The sequence below is a fragment of the Sminthopsis crassicaudata genome, chromosome 6 (genome assembly GCF_048593235.1).
Source record: "Sminthopsis crassicaudata isolate SCR6 chromosome 6, ASM4859323v1, whole genome shotgun sequence".
In the NCBI taxonomy this organism is placed as follows: domain Eukaryota; kingdom Metazoa; phylum Chordata; class Mammalia; order Dasyuromorphia; family Dasyuridae; genus Sminthopsis; species Sminthopsis crassicaudata.
Window position 1 is genome coordinate 155,379,596 of NC_133622.1, and position 20,950 is coordinate 155,400,545.

The 20,950-nt window shown below is 33.4% G+C and overlaps 1 protein-coding gene across 6 annotated transcripts in view; it reads right to left on the reverse strand.

The window, feature by feature from the left end:
• The window catches only part of WDFY3 (WD repeat and FYVE domain containing 3), a 306,260-nt gene that overhangs the window by 123,760 nt on the left and 161,550 nt on the right, over positions 1-20,950 (reverse strand). For all 6 annotated transcript variants that reach the window (XM_074273239.1, XM_074273237.1, XM_074273238.1 and 3 more), the window contains 6 exons: positions 12,908-13,122; positions 8,206-8,318; positions 7,105-7,336; positions 6,113-6,213; positions 5,775-5,993; positions 1,833-2,014 (listed from right to left, as the gene is read on the reverse strand). In XM_074273239.1, the coding sequence (XP_074129340.1) occupies positions 1,833-2,014; positions 5,775-5,993; positions 6,113-6,213; positions 7,105-7,336; positions 8,206-8,318; positions 12,908-13,122 (1,062 nt within the window). The remainder of the gene's footprint in view (positions 1-1,832; positions 2,015-5,774; positions 5,994-6,112; positions 6,214-7,104; positions 7,337-8,205; positions 8,319-12,907; positions 13,123-20,950) is intronic.

A 20,950-nucleotide genomic window follows, 5' to 3' on the forward strand; every position in this document is an offset into this window, starting at 1 on the left:
CAGCATCTCATCGGGGCATTAAGATGCAATAATTCATGTTCTTGTTATAGTATTTAAGTATGTGTGACTGTGAAAATGAATGCACATGTACACACACAGACAGACACACATCCACACACACACACATCCCTTACTTTCCAAACTCCTGTATACCACATGTTACTTTCAGATTTCAAGGTACACTATTGCTAATTTATATGAAGCCCAAAATTATTATTTAATTAAATTTTAGCAAAAAAAGTCAATGGGATTATAGGAGGTGAAGAAGTTGACTAAATTTTCCACTTTTCAATTTCATGTCATATTCTCAGAGAATTACTGAATATAATTAAACTTTGCTTAAATTTGTTCTATTAAAATTTTTTATATAATTACTATACAGTTCTACAAAGTGGTCTGAACTTGTATAAACTCAAAAAATACATAAGGATATGGAAAATAACTTATAAAGAAGGAAACACTTGAATAAGGCAACAAAGACAATAAAGAGCCACTGCTGGGGGGAAATAACCACCACCAAAAACTAAACATTAATTGATTTTTAAAAAGTCATACTTCAGTTTTACTTTAAGCAGTAAAATTAAAGATAAAGCTTAAACACAAAGAAAACATCAAATAATATTATCTGTACAGCAAAACCAAAGGAAAAAAAAATAGAATATATTTTGGTAAAGTGTGCATAGCACTGTCTGTTTATTGAAGGAGAGCTTTTAACATGGCCTTTTGCTCTAGTGACAAAAATTTTTTGTGAAGAACAATGAAAACACAACTCTATATCACTAAACCATTTGAGGAACTCAGAAGACATGGTCTACTCTTTGTAAAAGTATGTCTGCTTCTCATATTTCACTGAGACTTCTGAGCTTTCATAAACATTTTGTAAGTAATGAGAAGTGGTGCTGTCTAGGGGAGGGAGTGAGGGAAGAGAGGAAGAAAAATTTAGAACACAAGGTTTTTTCAAGGGTAAATGTTAAAAACTATCTTTGCATGTATTTTTACAATAAAAACCTATTATTTAAAAATATATTAATTAATTCAGAAAAAAGTAATGAGAAGTAGGTGAATAGTTTTTGATAACTTCTTAATCACTTGCTCAACCTACTAATAATCTGATCTTTTTGATTACCTTGGAATTGTTCCCTGAGACAGTTTAAAAATTATTTTTCAATATGATAGCATTCTTAAAATCTAATAAGAAAGACAGCCTTTTAAAAAAAACAAACATGATTTTACTTCTGAAAATACAACCTTTCCTTGATTTTTACTTTTCTTTTTTACTTTTTTCCTTTACTTTATTCTTTTTTTCAGACTTTATATTGGAAATCCTTCCCCATCTGTCACATGTGATCAGGGGTTTAATAATAAAATAATACTTAATGTACTCAAGAACAAAGATAAAAAGAGAGAGATACAGATATGAAATAGGAATCTAAAGTTATTCATGAATATTATTCTATTATCCAAAGCAAAAAATAGCATGACTCAAGGAAACAATCTCTGTGACCTCAGGCTAGTCACTTAACCTCTCTGAAGAAAAAAATTCTTTAATATATAAAATAGGGGGCAGGAGTAAATGATCCTATAACTGTAAGCTATGTGCCTCTGTACATAAGACTGTAGAAAGAGAGAGACTCTTCTGCCTTTACATACAAATCTACAGTACACAACATTATTTTTGCCCTTCTAGTGCTCTTTCACAGAGTGATACATACGATAGCGCAAGTAGCATAAAACATCACACCAGAAGCAAAAGATCAATTTTGAACAAAAATACAACTTTAAACAAATAATAAAATTTTTTATACAGTAGGGATTTGAAAGCACAGACATACCTTCACTGTATTGACAAGCTGCCCATCAAGATAGAGGGCAGCAGTGCTGTTTTTCAACATGCCTTTACTCATTACTAGGACAAGATGGTGCCATTGTCCCTCAACTATGAGATCTCCACAGCGAAAGCGGGCACAGCAAGGAAGAATTTCATAAAATGAGGATTCTTCACTGAAGTCATCAACTAAAACAAAAAAGAAAACTTAATGGAACACATGCCAATTTCATCTCCAAAGTTGAGATCAATCTAAGGATTTTCCATTAAAATAAATAGATGAATATAAACATAAAGTATCACTCTTCATTCAACGTCATTGTACTGTTAGCAATCATGTAGTACTATCCAAATAATACTTCTATACACATACTTCTATGCAAAAATTATATGCTATATGTAGTATTATTCATCGTATAATATTCCCTGGAGATTCGTTTTCAATTAATATATACACCTAAAGAATTTTGGAACATAAAGAGAAAACAAGAAAATTCCACAAGCTACTCAAAAGATAAATGCTATTATTAGTGATTTCTTAAGAGTATTTATTTTGGAAGTAGCTGTGAAGGTTTGCTTCTCAAAATAAACCTTTAGGATTTGGGCTTATAGCAAAAAAAAAAAACAAAAAACAAAACAAAACAAAACAAAAAAAAAAACACCCAACAACAACCTCTTACAATGCTAAGATACTTTGGTTTAATTTTATTAAAATTTAAATGACTCCAAATAAATTGGACTAAAGAGCCGATATGAGTCAGTGAAACATCTATAAGTATGCTGATGGCTTTTACTGAAATTCTTACATCTTTGAGAGCATTAATGTTAAAAAAAAAAAAAAAAAAAAAAAAGGAAATTACAAATGAAAGTAAGAACCTACATTGGTAATAGCGGTTGTTATAGATAAGGGTCAAATGAGATTCTTTTATGTAAGGTGCCATGCAAATTTTCAAGAGCCACAGGAACAAGATTTATTATAATTACCACCATCACCATTATTATCACTAACATTATCATCATTATTATCATAATCATCACCACCATGATGATCATCAGCAACATGTTTTTCTCATATTTTCTAAGCACTGCAAATAGAAGAAGTAACCACCTTTAAATTATAATTCACATTTAATGGTCAATGACCATTGCTCAGGAAGAAAAATAAATAACCTTCTGTTTCTAAATAACAGTATTAGAACATAAATAAGAAACAGACTCACAGAAAATATCTCCAGTGGCTGAGAAGCATCCTTTTTCACCTCTGATTGGTTCTTTATGATTTAAAAAAAATATCATGCCATGCACTTCAGAAATTAGGTATATTTGGTGAGTCAGTATATATTAACAATAGGATTAGGTAAATTCTTATGCATTAATGTTATATTTGGTGTCTGTGGGCAACAGTTTGTTCTGCATTATTAGTCTGGTTATAGTACAGTTTACTGATTGTATTTCCCCAAGATATTTTGAGGTCTGTATTGGTAGTGACATTTACCATCTATTAGTCTATATAGAATCTAATTTTGTGATTCTAAGTTATACACAAAGAAATTCCCATTATGGAGAGCTAGATGGCACCAAGCATAGAGCACTGGACCTGAAATTAGTAACCTATATTCAAATCCTCAGTCATTTATTAGCTGTGCAACCATGGGCAAATCCTCTGTCTGCTTCACTTTCCTCATCTATAAAAAAGGAATAACAGCACTTATCTCACAGGACTGCTGTATACACCAAATTTTTAAGTACTTTGTAAATCTTAAAGCATAAAATAAATGCTAGCTCTTACTATTATCACTATTAATTTTAAAAAATAAACAGAAAGTGGTCATTCAATCTCTGCTTGAATATTGTGAAGTCACTCTAAAAGTGGACAACTTGGGGCAGCTAGGTGGCGCAGTGAATAGAGCACCAGCCTTGAATTCAGGAGGACCCGAGTTCAAATCTGGTCTCAGACACTTAACACTTCCTAGCTGTGTGACCCTGGGCAAGTCACTTAACCCCAGCCTCAAAAAATAAATAAATAAATAAATAAGATTGGACAACTCTCATTTTTAGGCTAAATAGAACAAATCTCCATATGACAATCCTTCCCATTCTGCAGCAACATTGTCATGTTCTCAGTCTAATTTTCTTTAGATTTGATGGAAGCAGATGGTGTTAACACCAGCAGTCTGTTTTCATATTGTTACAAAGTGAAAAGTTACAAAAGAAGATTTACTTTGTACAAACACAGCAAGGATGTACAACAACATGACAGAGACACAGCTTCTCTGGGACATGGCTTGCCTCTGTTTCTAGGTAGAGAAGCATCTGGTCATTAGGGAAGAATAAGGTGAAAGGGATGGCACGTTTTCAGAAATCCACTAAGTCTGAGATGCCCTGACTATGGGACTCTGGAGAATGCTTTTAGGTAATGAAGAAGCTATTCTGGGGAAGCTAGGGCTAATAAAATCTTGTGGTCAGTTTGGTCACCTTTTAGGGAAAGCTAATTCCTATACATTAGGAAAGGAGGAGGAGCCTGAATATCATCTTCATATGTGGGCAAAGAAATTATATCAGTAAATTGCTGGTAAAGCTAAACATGCTCAGTTCTCTCAAACAATCTTCATATATTACAAACCCAAGGCTCTTCCCCATCCTGGTTGCTCTGTTTGAAGAAAGTCACACACCAATTCTCCTTCCACTTTTTTGTAGCCTTTTCAAATAGTTTACCATCAGTAACATAACTGACCTTGATGCTATTTTGGTCCTTGTTGATGGAGGCCAAAAATATCAGTTCTGTTTCACTCCTTTAAGGACTGGAAAAGTGCAAGAGCACCGTCTTTTATCCAGAACCTGAGCAAGCATGTAGTGAGACTGGTGTACAATGCTGGTGAACTTTTCCAAGAAATCAAATTTTACCATGACCTTCCATGCCTTCACTACTGGCAATATCAAGGCTTAGGTCAGATGGATGACTGCTCCTGGCATTTCTCCTGGAGTTGTTAGGCCACATACTACTTATCAGCCTTTCCTTGGCCCATTATGAATCCAGACTAGCTCTTAGGTAAAAGACCAAATACCCAAAGGAACAGCCTGTTAAGGAGGACCCTAGCCAGAATTCTGTCAGCAGTGAAGGTTCTTCCTTCTTCCCCTGCCATGTTTGTCACAGGACGACCTATTTCCTTTTTCTTTATAGAGATGGACGACGGAGGCATCCTTGAACCTTCCCATCATAAAACCTGGGAGAATTCAGTCAGCTTTCATGAGAAGTAGATTCCTTGCCTCACAGATCTCTGCTAGAATAGAAGCAGATCTAGGTGCTTTGCCATAGTAGAGATGCCTAATGGCATTCAAAACCTTTTCTTCAGCTGGAATATGACTAGACAGGGACTGATTTCAATATGAGGTAAATAGTCAATGGTTTCAGCATTGGTTGATTATGATTTGTTGAGAGAATGTCTCTGAGGATGATATGCAACAGAATATATACATCAATTTTCTGTCATTTGTGTTAATTTTGGCCAACAATTGACAATAAGAAGACAGGTTCTCTACCAGTCAGTACTGAATCATCCATACAAGGAAACATTCATTTCAGAAAATGGGGACATTTTCAATGCTATAAGTTCACTTATGTTGGCAGTATACTTTCCAGGGATATATACATAAATGACGAAGTTGATGCACGCATTGCCGGAGCTAGATCAGCATCGGGGAGGGTCCAAAAGAAAGTGTAGGAAAGATGAGGTACTAGACTCCTACCAAACTGAAGTTCTACATAGTCACTGTGCTGACCTCATTGTTGTATGTTTGTGAATCCTGGACAGTATACCAGCATCATGCCAGGAAACTGAATGACTTTCATGATGAAACCCAACCTTAATTTTCTCAAGGATTAAAAGTTCCACTCAACAGACATTACTTTATTTCCCCCCCAGTACTCAAAGGAAAAGTAAAAATTTACCATAATTCTGGAGGAGTTCCTCTTTAGTAGAAACAATTAGGGACCGATCTTTTGCTGATAGCACTATAGCAAGGCACACATAATGTTGCTCAGAAGAGTTTGCTCGCCGCACAAGTGTCAAAAGTCTGACTGGGTGGTTATTTGGAGATGAACTAAAATGTTCAATACAAAACCAGCTTGAGTAGCTTAAGCCAGATGGAGGAGGGAAGAATCTTTCACCTGGAGGGGGTAGAAGAAATACATATTTATTTAGGGCATGGGGGAAAGAGAAAGAGATTTATACATATTTACATGTATTTCTGGATGATACAATGGAAAATGCAATAAGTAGTATTTACCAGTTCCAATTCCACTGATTACAGTTCCATCAGTAAGACCTGTTGTAGCAGCATTATTTGTAGGCGCATTATGAGGTGCCAAACTGGGTAGGAACAAGCAACTATCAATAATAAAAGGAGAAGAAACAAATACTTTAAATAGAAATATATTTTCTTCTATCTCATCATTGATTTTATATTTCCCAGCTAATGATAATTGTATATAATGAAATTGTCCAAATTTAACAGCCTGCCCACTACTTTGTGGGATGTTGACCCTGGCTTCCAAAAGGCTATATAAATATTGTATTGGATGTGTGTCATCTCAGAAATAGCCTAGAGAAACTTATCACAAGGTGAGACAGAGTCATAAACTTTTCAGCCACAGCTCACAAGAATCACTCTAAAGAAGTAAGGGCTTTCTTGTGTCCTGACTGCTTGAGGGAAGACTCCAATTCATGAAATTATGAAGTCTTGAAAAAGAACACATTCTATTCTGAAGTCTTATTGTGGCATGGCAATGACTGGTTCTGAGGGCAAAGTCAATGAAATACAATCTCTACCACATTCTACAAATCTGGGAAGGCTTTCAGTAGGGTGCTGACAACAAACTGTTTCTATTGTTTGAGAGTTAGCCTAGGTTTGGAGAGATTCATCACCAGCAAGTTGGTTATCTGATGACAAATACTTTGGCCATGAAACAAATCAGAAGATTATAGATTTACAGCAGAAAAGGATCTCAGATATTGGTCCCTTCTTTTTGTAGATGGAAAAACTGAAATTCAAACAAATTAAATAGCTTATAAATATAGGAAACTGGATTTGAAGCTTTCACAACTCCAGGTTCAGCACTTTAACTACTATGTCATGCTCTTTCTGACTAGATGAATATGTCATACACATACATACATACATATACATATATATATATATATATATATATATATATATATATATATGTGTGTGTGTAAGATTATAAAAGATGATGGAACTTAAATAGATCAAGTACTTACCCAAATCCTTCAAGAGATGTGTCAAATTCAACAAAAGCTGGAGTAACTGATGATCCATGCAGCCTGATATCATGTGGGGTTGTCATTGACACTAAACACTTAACTCTAGTCAGGGGTACAGTGCTTCCTTCTGCAGATTTTACTAAACTCTTGCTTATCCGATAGTGGTTATCTTCATGTAAACTAAATACATTATCAGATCCCAGTCCTTCAACAGATATGACCATACTACCTATAAGGAAAGAATGTTTTTTTTTTCTTTTTAATAGATTTTTCCTTATTTTATTAAATATTTTCCAATTACAATTAAAAACAATTTAACATTAATTTTTAAAAATTTTGAGTTCCATATTTTCTCTTTTCCTCCAACCATATTTTTGGCTTTTTTGTGGCTTTAGTTTTTTTTGTTGTTGTTGTTTTTTTTTTTAAATCAACTTCACCAACACCAAATGACTTGCCAAGAGTAGCAAAGAGTAGAAAATGGACTTTCACCTATGCCCTATTTCTAACTTTAGCATTCTTTTCACTATACAATTGTCTTTTCATATAAATTTGCTACTGTTTTAATGTTATAATCATATATGTGTGCTACTTAAAACATTATGCTCTCAATCTGTAAAAAATGTTTATACAGATTCTTTTTGAAGATAGAGAATATTAGATTTATATTCATCTTTATAACTTTTAAAGATTCTGAAACTGAAAATAAGTTGAAAAGTGATTAAAACCTAATGTTTTATTACCTAATCTATTATTCTTACTAAAATTGTCACTTAGAAGAAAAATAGAAATTTTATTCCTTATTATAGTCTTCTTTTCATAGAACTAATGGGATTCAAAACATGGATTTAAGTATTTTTATTAACATTTAATTATTAACATATTTGTTAAAGTAAAAAATATATACACATTTTCCTATGATTTTATAAATAAAATACAATTAGTACAAATCATCTGAAATTTCAATTTCTTGCATAAAGGCAATGGTATCCATTGTCAGAAGTCATGTTTTAAAATATCAGTATCATAAATGTGAGATTATTACAAATTATCACAAAATGATATTTAGAATGTAAAAGAGAGAAGTTAGATCCCACTTACCTCTCATCTCTGGTTCATAGCTTAATGAACTGGGTTTGTGGATGCGATACTGTTTTAAAAGTTTTTTATCCCAGGCACCACAATTTAAAGGATTTGCCAAACGTAAAAATTCCCTAATAAAGAGAACCAATTAAGTGGAAGTTAATAAAAATGCTATGGGGGGGAAAAAAAGGTATCACAACATTAATAATATAACTTATGTTAGTCATAGATCCCATGTTCTCTTTTACTTTCCAATAACTCTAGGCCTTACAGAATTGTCTCTTGTACCAAAGTAGACAGACACGTTCAGAAAGTATCACAATAGAAACATTGTGTATAAGCAATGTGGTTCAATGCTTCTTTATCAAAAAGAAAATTATATTTTATCATTAATGCTTTAGAATCAATATTAGTTATTAAATTAATCTAAATTCTCCCAGGACTTTCATTCTAGTTTTCTTTTACATAAATGAACTCATTGTTTTATTTCTATTTTCTTTACAACAGTTCATTCAAATTTCTAGAAATTTCTCTAAAAGAAGGAAGAGAATAATTATTTATTGTTTACTACATGTCAATAACTGTTTTCAGAGTTTTCCAAATAGTATCTTACTTAATCCACAAAACAGTCCTGGAAGGTTGGTGTTATTATCTCCATTTTACACTTAAGGAAACTGAGGAAGACCGATTAAATGATTTGACTTGGATCAGAAAGCTAATTTCTGAAGCAAAATTTGAATTCAAAGTCTTCCTGACTCCACGCCCAGAGTTATTGTGACACCTCACTGTCTATCACTAAATGGGTTATTACTTTGAATTTTTCATATTTGTTAATCCTACATAGGTTTCTTAGAAGATGTTTTGCCAGTTCTTTACATTTCTGTTTCTCACATAAATAATATCATAAAGTTAAAATGAAAAATAATGCTTATGAATAGCAAAGTACTCTAAAAAGGTTATCTTACATAGGATCCTTTTCAAGTTGTGTTTTATTCTGCTATATTAAGAGTACTTCTTTTAGTAAGCATGGCTATGTATAAAAAAGTCCTTTTCAATAGTTGTTAAAATTGTTGTTTAGTCATATCAGTCATGTTTGACTCTATGATCACATTTTGGGGTCAAGAAAGGCAAAAATACTAAAATGGTACATTATTTCCTTCTCTAGTTCATTTTGTAGATGAGGAAAGTGAGGCAAACAGGATTAAGTGTCACAGACCTAATAAGCGTCTGAGGCCAGATTGGAATTTAGGAAGATGAGTCTTCCATACCTCAGGCTCAGCACTCTATCCATTGCACCACAATGAATTACCTAAATTATATAATTTACTACTTTGCATAAGAATTTCTGAATTCTCCATAAGTCCAACAGATGACTCCATTCTAAGGATGCACTCCTTTTATAAAAATCTATAGAAACAAAAAAAGATGCCACTTGTTTCTTTTCTTCTAATAGTTTTTGTCATTTTATCTTTATGACTTATTGACCCCTCACCCTATTCTTTATCATTGCCACAACCTCTGATCCAAATAAATACCTCAGCATTGACTATGCTGTCCTTCTTTCCCTATTTAGACACTTTGGTGAAGCAGTTCAACTCTATATATCCATCGCCAAATCCTAGTCCTGGATTAATTCCTCCACTAACTAGTTTACATATTTTATATGTTACTTGTGGGAGCATAATTTAGATGTGCTACAAAATTATGCCATATAATCTCAGCTAGGCCCTTATCATAAAAACATAAATTTTTTGCACCTTCCTAATTATTTATTACCCCATTTCAAATTGGTTCATCCCTCTTCAAGCCTCCCATCTCACTCCCTCTAATTCTCATGTGAGAAATCCATCTTCTCATCTGACATTATTTAGATGTCTTGCGCTATAGTAATCTCTTCCTTTACTCCTGTTTCTCACAAAGAATTGGCCTTTCCTGTTGCCAAGACAAGAAAATCTCTCTACATGCACCATAAATCTCACCTCTTTCTTGCTTATTTCACTGCTATCTGGTTCCCAAACTCCGTGTCAAACTGTGACTACTCCTTAAAATCAACAATGCTCTCTTAATTGCCAGATTTAATGGCCTTTTCAAAGTTTTCATCATTTTCAACTCTTATCAACTACTTATCAACACTCTCTATTTGCTCTAACGCCTCCTTCATGTCTGACAGCTTCTTCTCTGTTTCCACTGCTGTAACACTTTGTTCAGGTCACTCACATACATACATACATCTCTATAGAGATCCTATGATAATAAACACACACACACACACACACACACACACACACACACACACACACACACAGTTGAGAAACTTTTTGCTTTTCTTTTTATTTTCAATCGCTAGCAGAATACTTGGTATAAAATATGGGTTTATTAAATATTTAATTATTTACTGACTGATTTAGTAGCAGGGAATTGACCAAAATACTCTTGATCAAATAATTTCCCTCTTATTTAGTTCTAATAAATTACTCATGATGCAGAAATAACGAGGTCTTAGGATGTTAAGGAAACTGCCCATAAATGTCTAGGCTGTGTTCCCCTTACTAGTTGTGAGGCTTTTTTTATTCAGCCTAGATAGAATTATAGTCACTGGCTGGCTCAAAGATTAAACACATTCCTGGTAACTGATCAAGAAGCAAGATATTTTTCCCTAGGGAATCAATCAAAGGAGGACATAGCTATCAAGAATGGAGTCATGTTCCATAAAGAAGTGTATATTGAAAGGTAAAGAGTAGAGAGGAATAGGCCCAGGGAGCCAAACTGAATGACCTGACACAATTACAAAACATCTGTCCATGTAGTGTAAAAGGTCTGAATTTTCTAGATGGGTGCTAGCATTCTACTGCACTCTATTTGTCTTCCCATTGTGGGAGAATATGGAAGGGTGGGGAATTGTCACTATCATTTTTATGATATTATTTCAGTAAATGCCTTTACTTTGATTGTTTCTACTGACTCACTATTAAAGTTAAGGACATTGGTTGAGACTTGTGAAATATAACTTTAAGAAAGTAAACACACATTGAGACATCTCCTAGGAACTCCCCATCGTTTTACAGGATCACAGTGCTTCCTCTTTAAAGAATCTCACAAGACTCGCTCAGTGAAGAGTGGCCAGTCTCCCACAAATTCTATCCAGCTCATTGGAAGAAGGTCTTCAAACATCATAACAGGGTCTATTACTTTCTATAACAAGTAGCAAGATGGCCCCCTTAGTGCCCAGAACACTGCATCTAGAGTCAGGAAGACTGAGTTTAAATCCCTCCTCAGATACTTATTAACTGTGTGATCCTGAAGTCACCAAACTTCTGCCTGCCTCAGTTCCTTCACCTGTAAAATGGGGATAATAACAGAACCTGTAGGGATGTTATGTGAATAAAATGAGGTAAAGAATCTTGAAGATCTTAAAGCATAACATAAATGTTAGCTGTGTGATCAAGGGGTTGTGCTCACATTACCATTACACTTACAATCCAGGGTTTTCTGTGTAACACTAACAAGGTCCAGATTTAGAGACCTAAGATCTGTAATGTGATTTTTGAACTTTAATAGTAGTATTAGGCTAGCAAAAAACAAAGCATAGCAGCAAGATAACTGTATAAATATGTATACATATACTGGATTTAATATATATTTTGACATATTTAATATGTATTGGACTACTTGCCATCTAGGGGAGAGAAGGAGGAGATAATTTGGAACAGAAGGCTTTGCAAGGATAAATGTTAAAAAAACTACCCATGCATATGTTTTGTAAATAAAAACTTTAAATAAACAAACAAACAAATAAATAGAGGATGGTTGGACCAGCTCACAGCTCTTAAAAAAAAAAAAAAGGCATAAAAAACTATCATTATGATAACCACAAAAGAAGAGAAACCAAGATTTAATGCCAGCACCAAAGTATCTGTGAATATCACTTAACCTATCACTGAAAACGAAAGCGATATTTGGATTTGGAAAATATTGTATGGAAAAAATATGGATTTTAAGAGAAAGAAATTATGTTCAATGAAAAGAACAGATACTGCTCTACGAATGCTCTAATTCCAGAATATCCTATTACTTCAATAACGACAACCTAATTTTTTCAGTGTAGCTACTTCTTTCTCTCTGTCACCTTTCTCCAGAGGAAATAGTCTTCAAGAGTCATTATGGCAAAAGCCTTTCTCATCAATTCAGTCAACATGCTGAAGAACCTTTCCAAACTCAGTGAGCTTGATTCTCAAACAATGAATGTGGTCCATAAGTTTGCTCATATTTGCAGGGTTTTAAGCTTTGGAGACACTGAGCAATAATAAGTTAAATTAGGGAAATAACATACATAAATACGACATACAATTGTGTCCATTAGCTGATGAACAGTCAGTCTTAAGTAATGAGCGTTTCCCTTCACTATGTTTTGGCCCCAGAAGCAGTATGGCATAGTAGACAGAGGTCTGGACTCAAGGAAAGGAAGACCAAAGTTCAAGTCCCACATCAAACTCACGCTGGATCTGGGACTCTGAGCAAGTCATTTAAATACAGATGACATAGGCGTTACTCTCTATGACTAAGTTGCACAAAAGGCATTGCGCTGTATCAGTAGGAGTTGTCTATCTCAATGAGATCACAGATCCAGGTTATAACCCTATCCCTAACTTTTGTCTTGAAGAATAAGTGAATTGGTATCATTGCTAATACCATTCAAATATGAAAAAGAGAAGTCACTGACCTCAGCACGATGGGCTCCAGGGCCTGAGAAGCTAGCCTTTCAAACATTCTTTGGAGGGGTGGGTGCAGGGAGTGGTCTTCATCAGCTAGTGCAGCACTGCATCTTTGTAAAAGACGTGCATGAAGCCCTGCTTCACACATCACTTGTTGGTTTCTCTCTGTATGTACCAGGGATTGCAAAATATTTGCCACGGCAAGCTGAAGGTCCAGAGCATGCTGGTGCAGAAACACAAAAGCATTCCACTATATCATTCTTACAAAATCAAATATCATTTATGTTTTTTGTTTCTAGTTCCATAAAAACATCTTTACTATGATGTCTCCACATGCTTATAATAAACTTCTCAGATTTCATGCATGACTTCAACAAGGCTTTAAAGTGATATATTAAATTTAGGTGACAATTCATAAGATAATGTTCATTCTCATTCTAACAAGAAGCCTATCCAGATTCGTATCTGATGAAACTGATCAGTGAAAAAGCATTTGTGAAGCACATGCAATGTGTCAAGCATTATGTGTAGTGCTGAGGATATAAAGACAAAAATGAAATTAATAATCCCCATACTGAAAGAACATATATTCTATCAAAGGAGACAACCCATACATCAAAAATAATGGGATAATCTAAGGGAACATGGGAAGAGCACTTGAGGGTGCAGAATAGAACTTGAGCAGAGTTTTGAAACAAATAAGAAATTATAACAAGAGGATCCAAAGTGATAGTGCCCTATAGGCAAGGAGGATGAAATGCAAAGAGAGGGAAGAAAGAACAGGATGGTTACAGCAAAAAGTTTGGGAAGGGTTGGGAAAGTGGCTCAGAAAGGACTTTTAAAAAGTCACAAGGAGGCCCTTTTGGGTCATGTGGAAAGCAAGAAGAGTTCCAGACACTTTCTGTACTCTTCATGACTTCTCAAATCTCTACAAAACATGAATTAGGAATAAGGGATAAAAACTATTTCAGAGATAATCAATCTGGAACAAGAGCCATAATAAGGCAAAAACTGACCATCTAAAAGCAAACAAGTCTAATTACTAAGCTGCAATGTGCTAGTATAGTACCCACCATCACTTCTACACACACACACACACACACACACACACACATGTAATCTCCACACTGGCACTAGCTTCCTAAGCCAACTGATGAACTCACGAGGACCCTGAGATCTTCCACCTATTTTCCCGGAGTATGAAACAAGTAGTTCTGGCCATTGAGCCAAAAATAATTTGCTGCAATAGATTATCCAGAGAGAACCTCGAGGAAGGAGGAAACTAGACAGGGCACAGCATGTGTGAAACTCCTGTAGGCATAGGGAAAGGGCCAGAATCTCCTGTTCCTTCACACATCACCTGGGGTAGAAATGGAAGATGGCAAACTGGGGACTTCCTAGAATAGGAAGCTTTCATGTTCAGATTCAGGGAAACTCTCAATAAAGGGGAAGGATTCACAGCATGAGTGATAGGGGAATAGAACAAAAAAAGGCTAAGATGATCAAATATCTTGAGAGGAAGAAAAATTAGGTAAAAACCTTAGGAGAGAATATAGTCTTAAGTTCAGCTAAACAAATTCAGATAACTGTGATTAAATATTATAAAACAAAGAAAAATGATGCAACCCTCCATCAAGCAGATGACCGGGGGAATTTCTAATGATCCTGGAACTACAGCATGATGTTTCTGAATGGTTTAAAAGAGAAATATGAATTCTGAAAGCAAAATTCTGGGCATGCAGAGAAAACATAATGAACAGAACAGAAAACTTAATCTACAGTGACATATATTACCAAAGAAAGGGGTGGGAGGTAGGGAAGAACTGACCAGAAAGGCAATACAAAAAAGTGAGAACAATCTAAAAGGAGAAAAGCAAAAACCAGTAATGTTAAAAACATGAGGTCTGTGAAAGCAACATACATTGATCATTGGTCTCCCAGAAGACCATATAATCTTAAAAAAAAAAAAAAAACATCATAATGCAAGAAACAATGAGAAAATTATTCACAACTTAAGACAGAAGACAAAACAACACACACACACACACACACACACACACACACACACACACACACACACACACACACACACTCCTTTCAGAAGGAAAAAAAAAATTAGTATATGATGCAAACTCCAAGAAACATAGTGGTTAAATTCAACAATTCTTAAAGCAAACATGAAAGTGAACAGGAGAAAGACTTTCAAATATAAGAAAAGGAAATTATAAAAAAGAGTCAAGACTACTTAGGACCATGAAAAACCACAGGAGAGAATGTGTTACAAAAAAGCAAAGATTTAAATTTAAAAGAGGCTTTTGATGCAGACAAAAATGTTTTACTTGGAAATATTCTAGACAACAAAAATGCAAAAGAGTAAACAAATACAGCATCGAAAAAAGGCACAAATGAGGAAATCAAATGCCCAGAAAGAGAAAAAGAGAAAGACAACTAAACAGTTAACAAAAACAAAACAATAACAGGAATATTAAGAATTTTTTTTCTATTAGGATATAAATAAGTGGGAAAACATTTCCACTCTTTTTAGAAGAACAAAAGTAAAAATGAAAAAAAAAAAAAAAAAAAAAAAAAAAAACAATTGTGGAGAATAGCCTTGAAACAAGGGATTAAACTTCTCGATACCTGAGAGGTAAATCAGTGTTTTTGGTGACACTAAATTACAATACGGAAAATAACATAAAAGGGGAGAGAAGGAAGAAAACAGAGCAAAATATGTGATATATCATAATCAATGTATTAAAAGGATTAAAATAAAGTGTGTACCAGGTGAAGGATTAAAAATGAAAGGAAAAATGACTTCTGTGATTTCTAAAGAACAAGACCTACAGAAGGATGGAAATGAGAGAGGGTTCTACTGAAGTCTTCCCATCTATCCTATAAAAAGGAACATTACAATAGGTATACTGTTAAAAATCCACAGCATTTTTACAAAAATACCAAAAACTAAAAATCAATAATAGGGAAATTGCATTCCAAATATTTACAAAATACTATCTATGCAGAGGTGACGTATGAACTGGAAAATAAAATTAGTTAAAATACAAAAGATAGCAACAAAACGTTTTTAAAACATATAAAGCAAACACAGTATATGGGGATAAATCTGCCAAAATATACAAAATACACAAAATTTAAAATCAAATTTAGAAAGGAATACTTTACAAATAAATTAGTAAAATTCATTTGAAAACCTAAAAGATCTAAAATATCAAGAGAAATAATAAGTGGAGCAAAAATGCAAAAGCACATCTAGACTCCAAATTATATAACAAATAGTCATCAAAATTATTATATAACATTATATTAAATTAAATTATATTAACATTATATTATATAACATGATGTTAAATTATATAGCAATATATAAAATTATATAACAAAGTCATCAAAGCAACTGATATTGATTAATAAAAGAAAGGTAGATGAATAAAACAGACTAGGCAAAGGTGAATAAGAAATAATGGAACTCAATATTCAACAAACTCAAAACATATCCCTATTTGATAAAAACTGGAAAACAATTTAGCATAAATTAAGGTTGGACTAATAACTTATGGCATATTCCATAATACATTTTAGATGAATATGTAATCTTCATATTATAAAAAATTAGAAAAGAAGTAGATCATCCGCTATAGGAAGGAGATACAGTATTAATCATATAAAGGATGAAAGAGGCAATTGCAAAAGTCAAAATAGATAATTTGGTTTACATGAAACTAAACAATTTCTGCACAACAAAAGCAATACAGTTGAGATAAGAGAAGCAGTTGAATGAGGAAAAATTGCATCAGATTTCTTTTATGAGTGCTTGATAAGCAATATGCACATATTATTTACAAATGACACAGAAATTTTCCATTGGGGAAAAAACACCTTCTGAATCCCTAATAAGTGAAATGAAGGTCAAAACAATTTGAATTTTACCTCTCACCCTGCAAAGATGACAAAAAACAAAGATAGCCAATATTGGAGTGATTGTGGGAAAAATAGGCATACAAACGCATTGCTGGTGGAACTGTGAATCAGTATAACCACTTTGGAAAGCAATTTTGAGCTAATGCCAACAATTGATTAAAATGTCCAGAAAATGAAAAGAAAAAAAAACAAAAACAAAAACATGCCTATATACATCAAAATACTCAAACCACTACTTTCTAGCAAAAAAGAAAAACGAAAAACAAAGTAACAAAGTAGATATCCACTTATTGAAGACTGGTCAAAAAATTATGGTACATGAATGTTAAAGAAAATAACTGTGCTGTAAGAAATGACCAAATGTGCATTTAAACAACTATAAGAAGTAGAATAAAGAAGGCAGAGATAAAAAAGCAATATACTAAATGAATACTAAATGATACATTTCCACTCCCTTTGCAGAAGTGGAAGACATCCATGAATATAGTTCACGGAACATATTTTTAGGATTTTTTAATATTATTTTTTTTCTTCACCTGGTACACACTTCATTTTTTTTCCTTTAAAAATATTGTTATAATATTGGATTATTTGTCATCTAGGGACAGGGTTAGGGGAAAGGAAAGAAAAAAAACTTTGGAAAACAGGTTTTACAAAGGTGAATGTTGAAAATTATCTATGTATATGTTTTGAAAATAAAGAACTTGTTTTTATTAGAGAGACAAACAAAAAAATAAATAATGTTGTTATATAAGGTGGCTCTTGAAGAAAGGGAAGGATAATACTGAAGGAAAATTATAGTCATGTAAAAAACAAGTAACATCAATGAAAACTTTTTAAAAGCTAAACAAAGCAGTACATATTTGATCCTAGAATGGGAAGACATTGAAGTTTAATAAATAATGGGGTGACACAATCAAACATGAACTTTAGGAAAATAACTTTGGCAGCTACAGAGAAGAGAAACTGAAGGGGAGAGAAACCAGAAGTCCGAAGGCTATTTAGGTGACTACTGTAATGGTTCTACTGAGAGGTGGTTGAGTGCCTGAATTATGATGGTAACCATAATAGTATAGAAAAGGTGACAGGCATTAAAGATACACAGGTACACACACACACACACACACACACACACACACACACACACACACACACACACACGCGCGCGCGCGCGCGTGCGTGCGAGTATATGTAGAAACAATATTCATCTGAATAAATATACTGGATGAAGGAGAATGAGGGAGTAAGGAGAATAGCAAGGTTTTAAACCTGGATAATAAAGATTAGTGGTGCCTGCAACAGAGAGAGGGAAGAGTAAAAAGGGAACGAATTTGAGTACATGAAATAATGAATAAAATAGAATTAAAAGGATAAGCTTGTAAAGGGCTTGTATAGAAAAACAGGACAAAAATTAAATCATGCCTTTAGTATTAGATGACTGAAGCTGAAATACTGTTATGCATTGTAGTTTTAGAACAATCCTATGTATATGAAAATACAAAGTCTAATCTTGTGTTGGTATTTGATGTAATGTTTAGGACAGTTTTTAAATTTCTGAATACTTGGGGGGTTTTGTCCATTAATCAGAATCAGTCACATCAATTCAGTTTGGTGAATACAAGGATAGTCTATCTGCTTTCCATAAGCAAAAATCTGTCTCTGGCTTTTTAATAAATTTTTATAAAAAGCATTTATTACTATTGTCTGTTTTTATATCATCTATATTTCCTAATGCTTACCTCCCCTGCTGGCCTCCCGAAGGAGCCATCCCTTAGTATTGTGAGGAAGAGGAGAAAGAAGAGGAGAATGGGGGGAAGGGAGAGAGAGAGAGAGAGAGAGAGAGACAGAGACAGAGACAGAGACAGAGACAGAGACAGAGAGACAGACAGAGACAGAGGCAGAGACAAAGGAAGACAAAAGAGAGACACAGTTCAGTGAAAGTAATGAATATATCAAAAATGATGATATAGATAATGTTATTCTTTACAAATTCCAAAAGAAAGAAAAAAAGTGCTTTCTTATTTCTCCTCTTTGAAACCAAGCTTGGTTATTATACTCTCACAGTAAATCCATATAAACAATATGTGTACTATTTTCCAGATTCTGTTTAACTTCTTTTGAAAACTATGGTCTTTGACCATTTATCAAATGGGTAATGGCTTTCAGTAATTTATTACTATTAGCTGCCAATATTAGACCCGTATCAGAGATGTTTTACTAAAATTTCTTTCCAGGCAACAACTTACTGATTCTTATCCCAGTTACACTACTTTTTTCTAAAGTTTTGCAATTTTAAATAACCAAAATTAGAAAGATAACAAATAACAAGTGAGTAGCCAGAGAGTTTTTAGCAGGAGAAAGAAGGTCTTTGGCACATGGGGAGAATTCACATAGCAAAATTTTGGACCAACATAGATAAAAGTCACACAAGATGAATAGGCATAAAATCTTGTAACTTAAATTATTGTTAAGAACTCAAGAAACAATGAGAACACAGACCTGTGTTGGTAGTATTTTAGAAAAATAATTAAAATTACATATTTCCATCTGCATGCCTTAAGAATTGATACCATTGCCCTTCCCCCACTTTCCCCTCCTCCTCTCCCCATTCTGCAAAAATACTCAATTGTACAAAACTATCTGTAACAACACTCTTTGTTTTGGCAAACAAAATATCTTATATCTTAGGTAAGAGAGAAAAATTCCCCATCACTAAGGAACGGCTTTATAAATATTGTGCCATAAGATATTGGGAGTATACTAGGAAAACATGCATGAAATAAAACAATATATTCAATGGCAACATAAATAAAAGAACAAAACTGAAGATAACGTAATTGATGGTCAAGCTTTGCCTCAGATAAATAGTAAGAAAATGCTGCTACTATAAAGAAAATATTTGCATTATTGGAAAGACTATATAAACACTGGATACTGATGATTTAAAAAAAAAAAACTTTGAAAGAGTTGGAACTTATAATATTGGTTGACTGATTGAACAAAAACTTCTATTATGTTGAACAAGGTTGAGGAGTTTGTTGATTTTGCTGAACTTGCCCCTCCCAGCCCCATTTCTCTTTTAAACATTGTTATGACAAGTGGCTTTCTGTAAATAGGATGAAGGGATAGGAAGATGATTTTAAAATAAAGGATAGGAAAATTTTTTATTATTATTTTTATTAGCCTTTTTTGATCTTTGATTTTGTTCTGACTCATTTAAATTTTTTTACGGTATCACCTTTAACATGCAGATCATGTTGAATTCACTATAGTTTTAACATGTTAGTTTTGGGGCAGCTAGGTGGTACAGTGGATAGAGCACCAGCCCTGAATTCAGGAGGACCTAAGTTCAAATCTGTCAAATCTGGTCTCAGACACTTAAGACTTCCTAACTGTGTGACCCTGGTCAAGTAACTTAACCTAAATTACCTCAGCAAAAAAAAAAATAAAATAAAAATAAAAATGTTGGTCTAAAACTAATTTTTACCAGATGGCTTTCAGTTTGTCCTAATAATTCCTTTCAGTAAGAATATTTTCATAGGAATAGTGGTTTTTCTGAAAATTACTTGACATAAAAATTAAATAATTAATAACAAAACATGGAACTTTTAAGATTTTTCAAAAAATGTTTTAAAGTACAATATGCTCCCCTTTTGTTGTAATCACCTATATATGGTTTGGCATTAAAGACTTTGGTATTCCTTAATTCTTCATTTAAAAAAATTTACAAAACAAACAAAAAAAACAAACCACCACCACTAAACATACACTTTTAAAAGTGAACCTTTGAAGAACTGTCTATTTTTCCAAGTCTAGCCTTGATATATTTTCAAGGAAGAGAAATCAAGCAATTTCATTATTTTAAATAATAATATGATGTTTTGAATGGTTAAATGTCATGAGAAAGCACTTCATTTCTTTAGGAATTTCTGTAATTCAAGAACAATTATGTTTCTCAACATATCAACCTACTTATCAGAGTTCATCATTTAGTGGAGTCAGGAATTCGAAGGAGGAGTAAGTTTAAGAAAATAACAATAACAATACCACAAAACACTATATGAAGAAAATGCCTAGTTCATATAGGTTCTCCTGGATTTATTTTTTATCTAGTT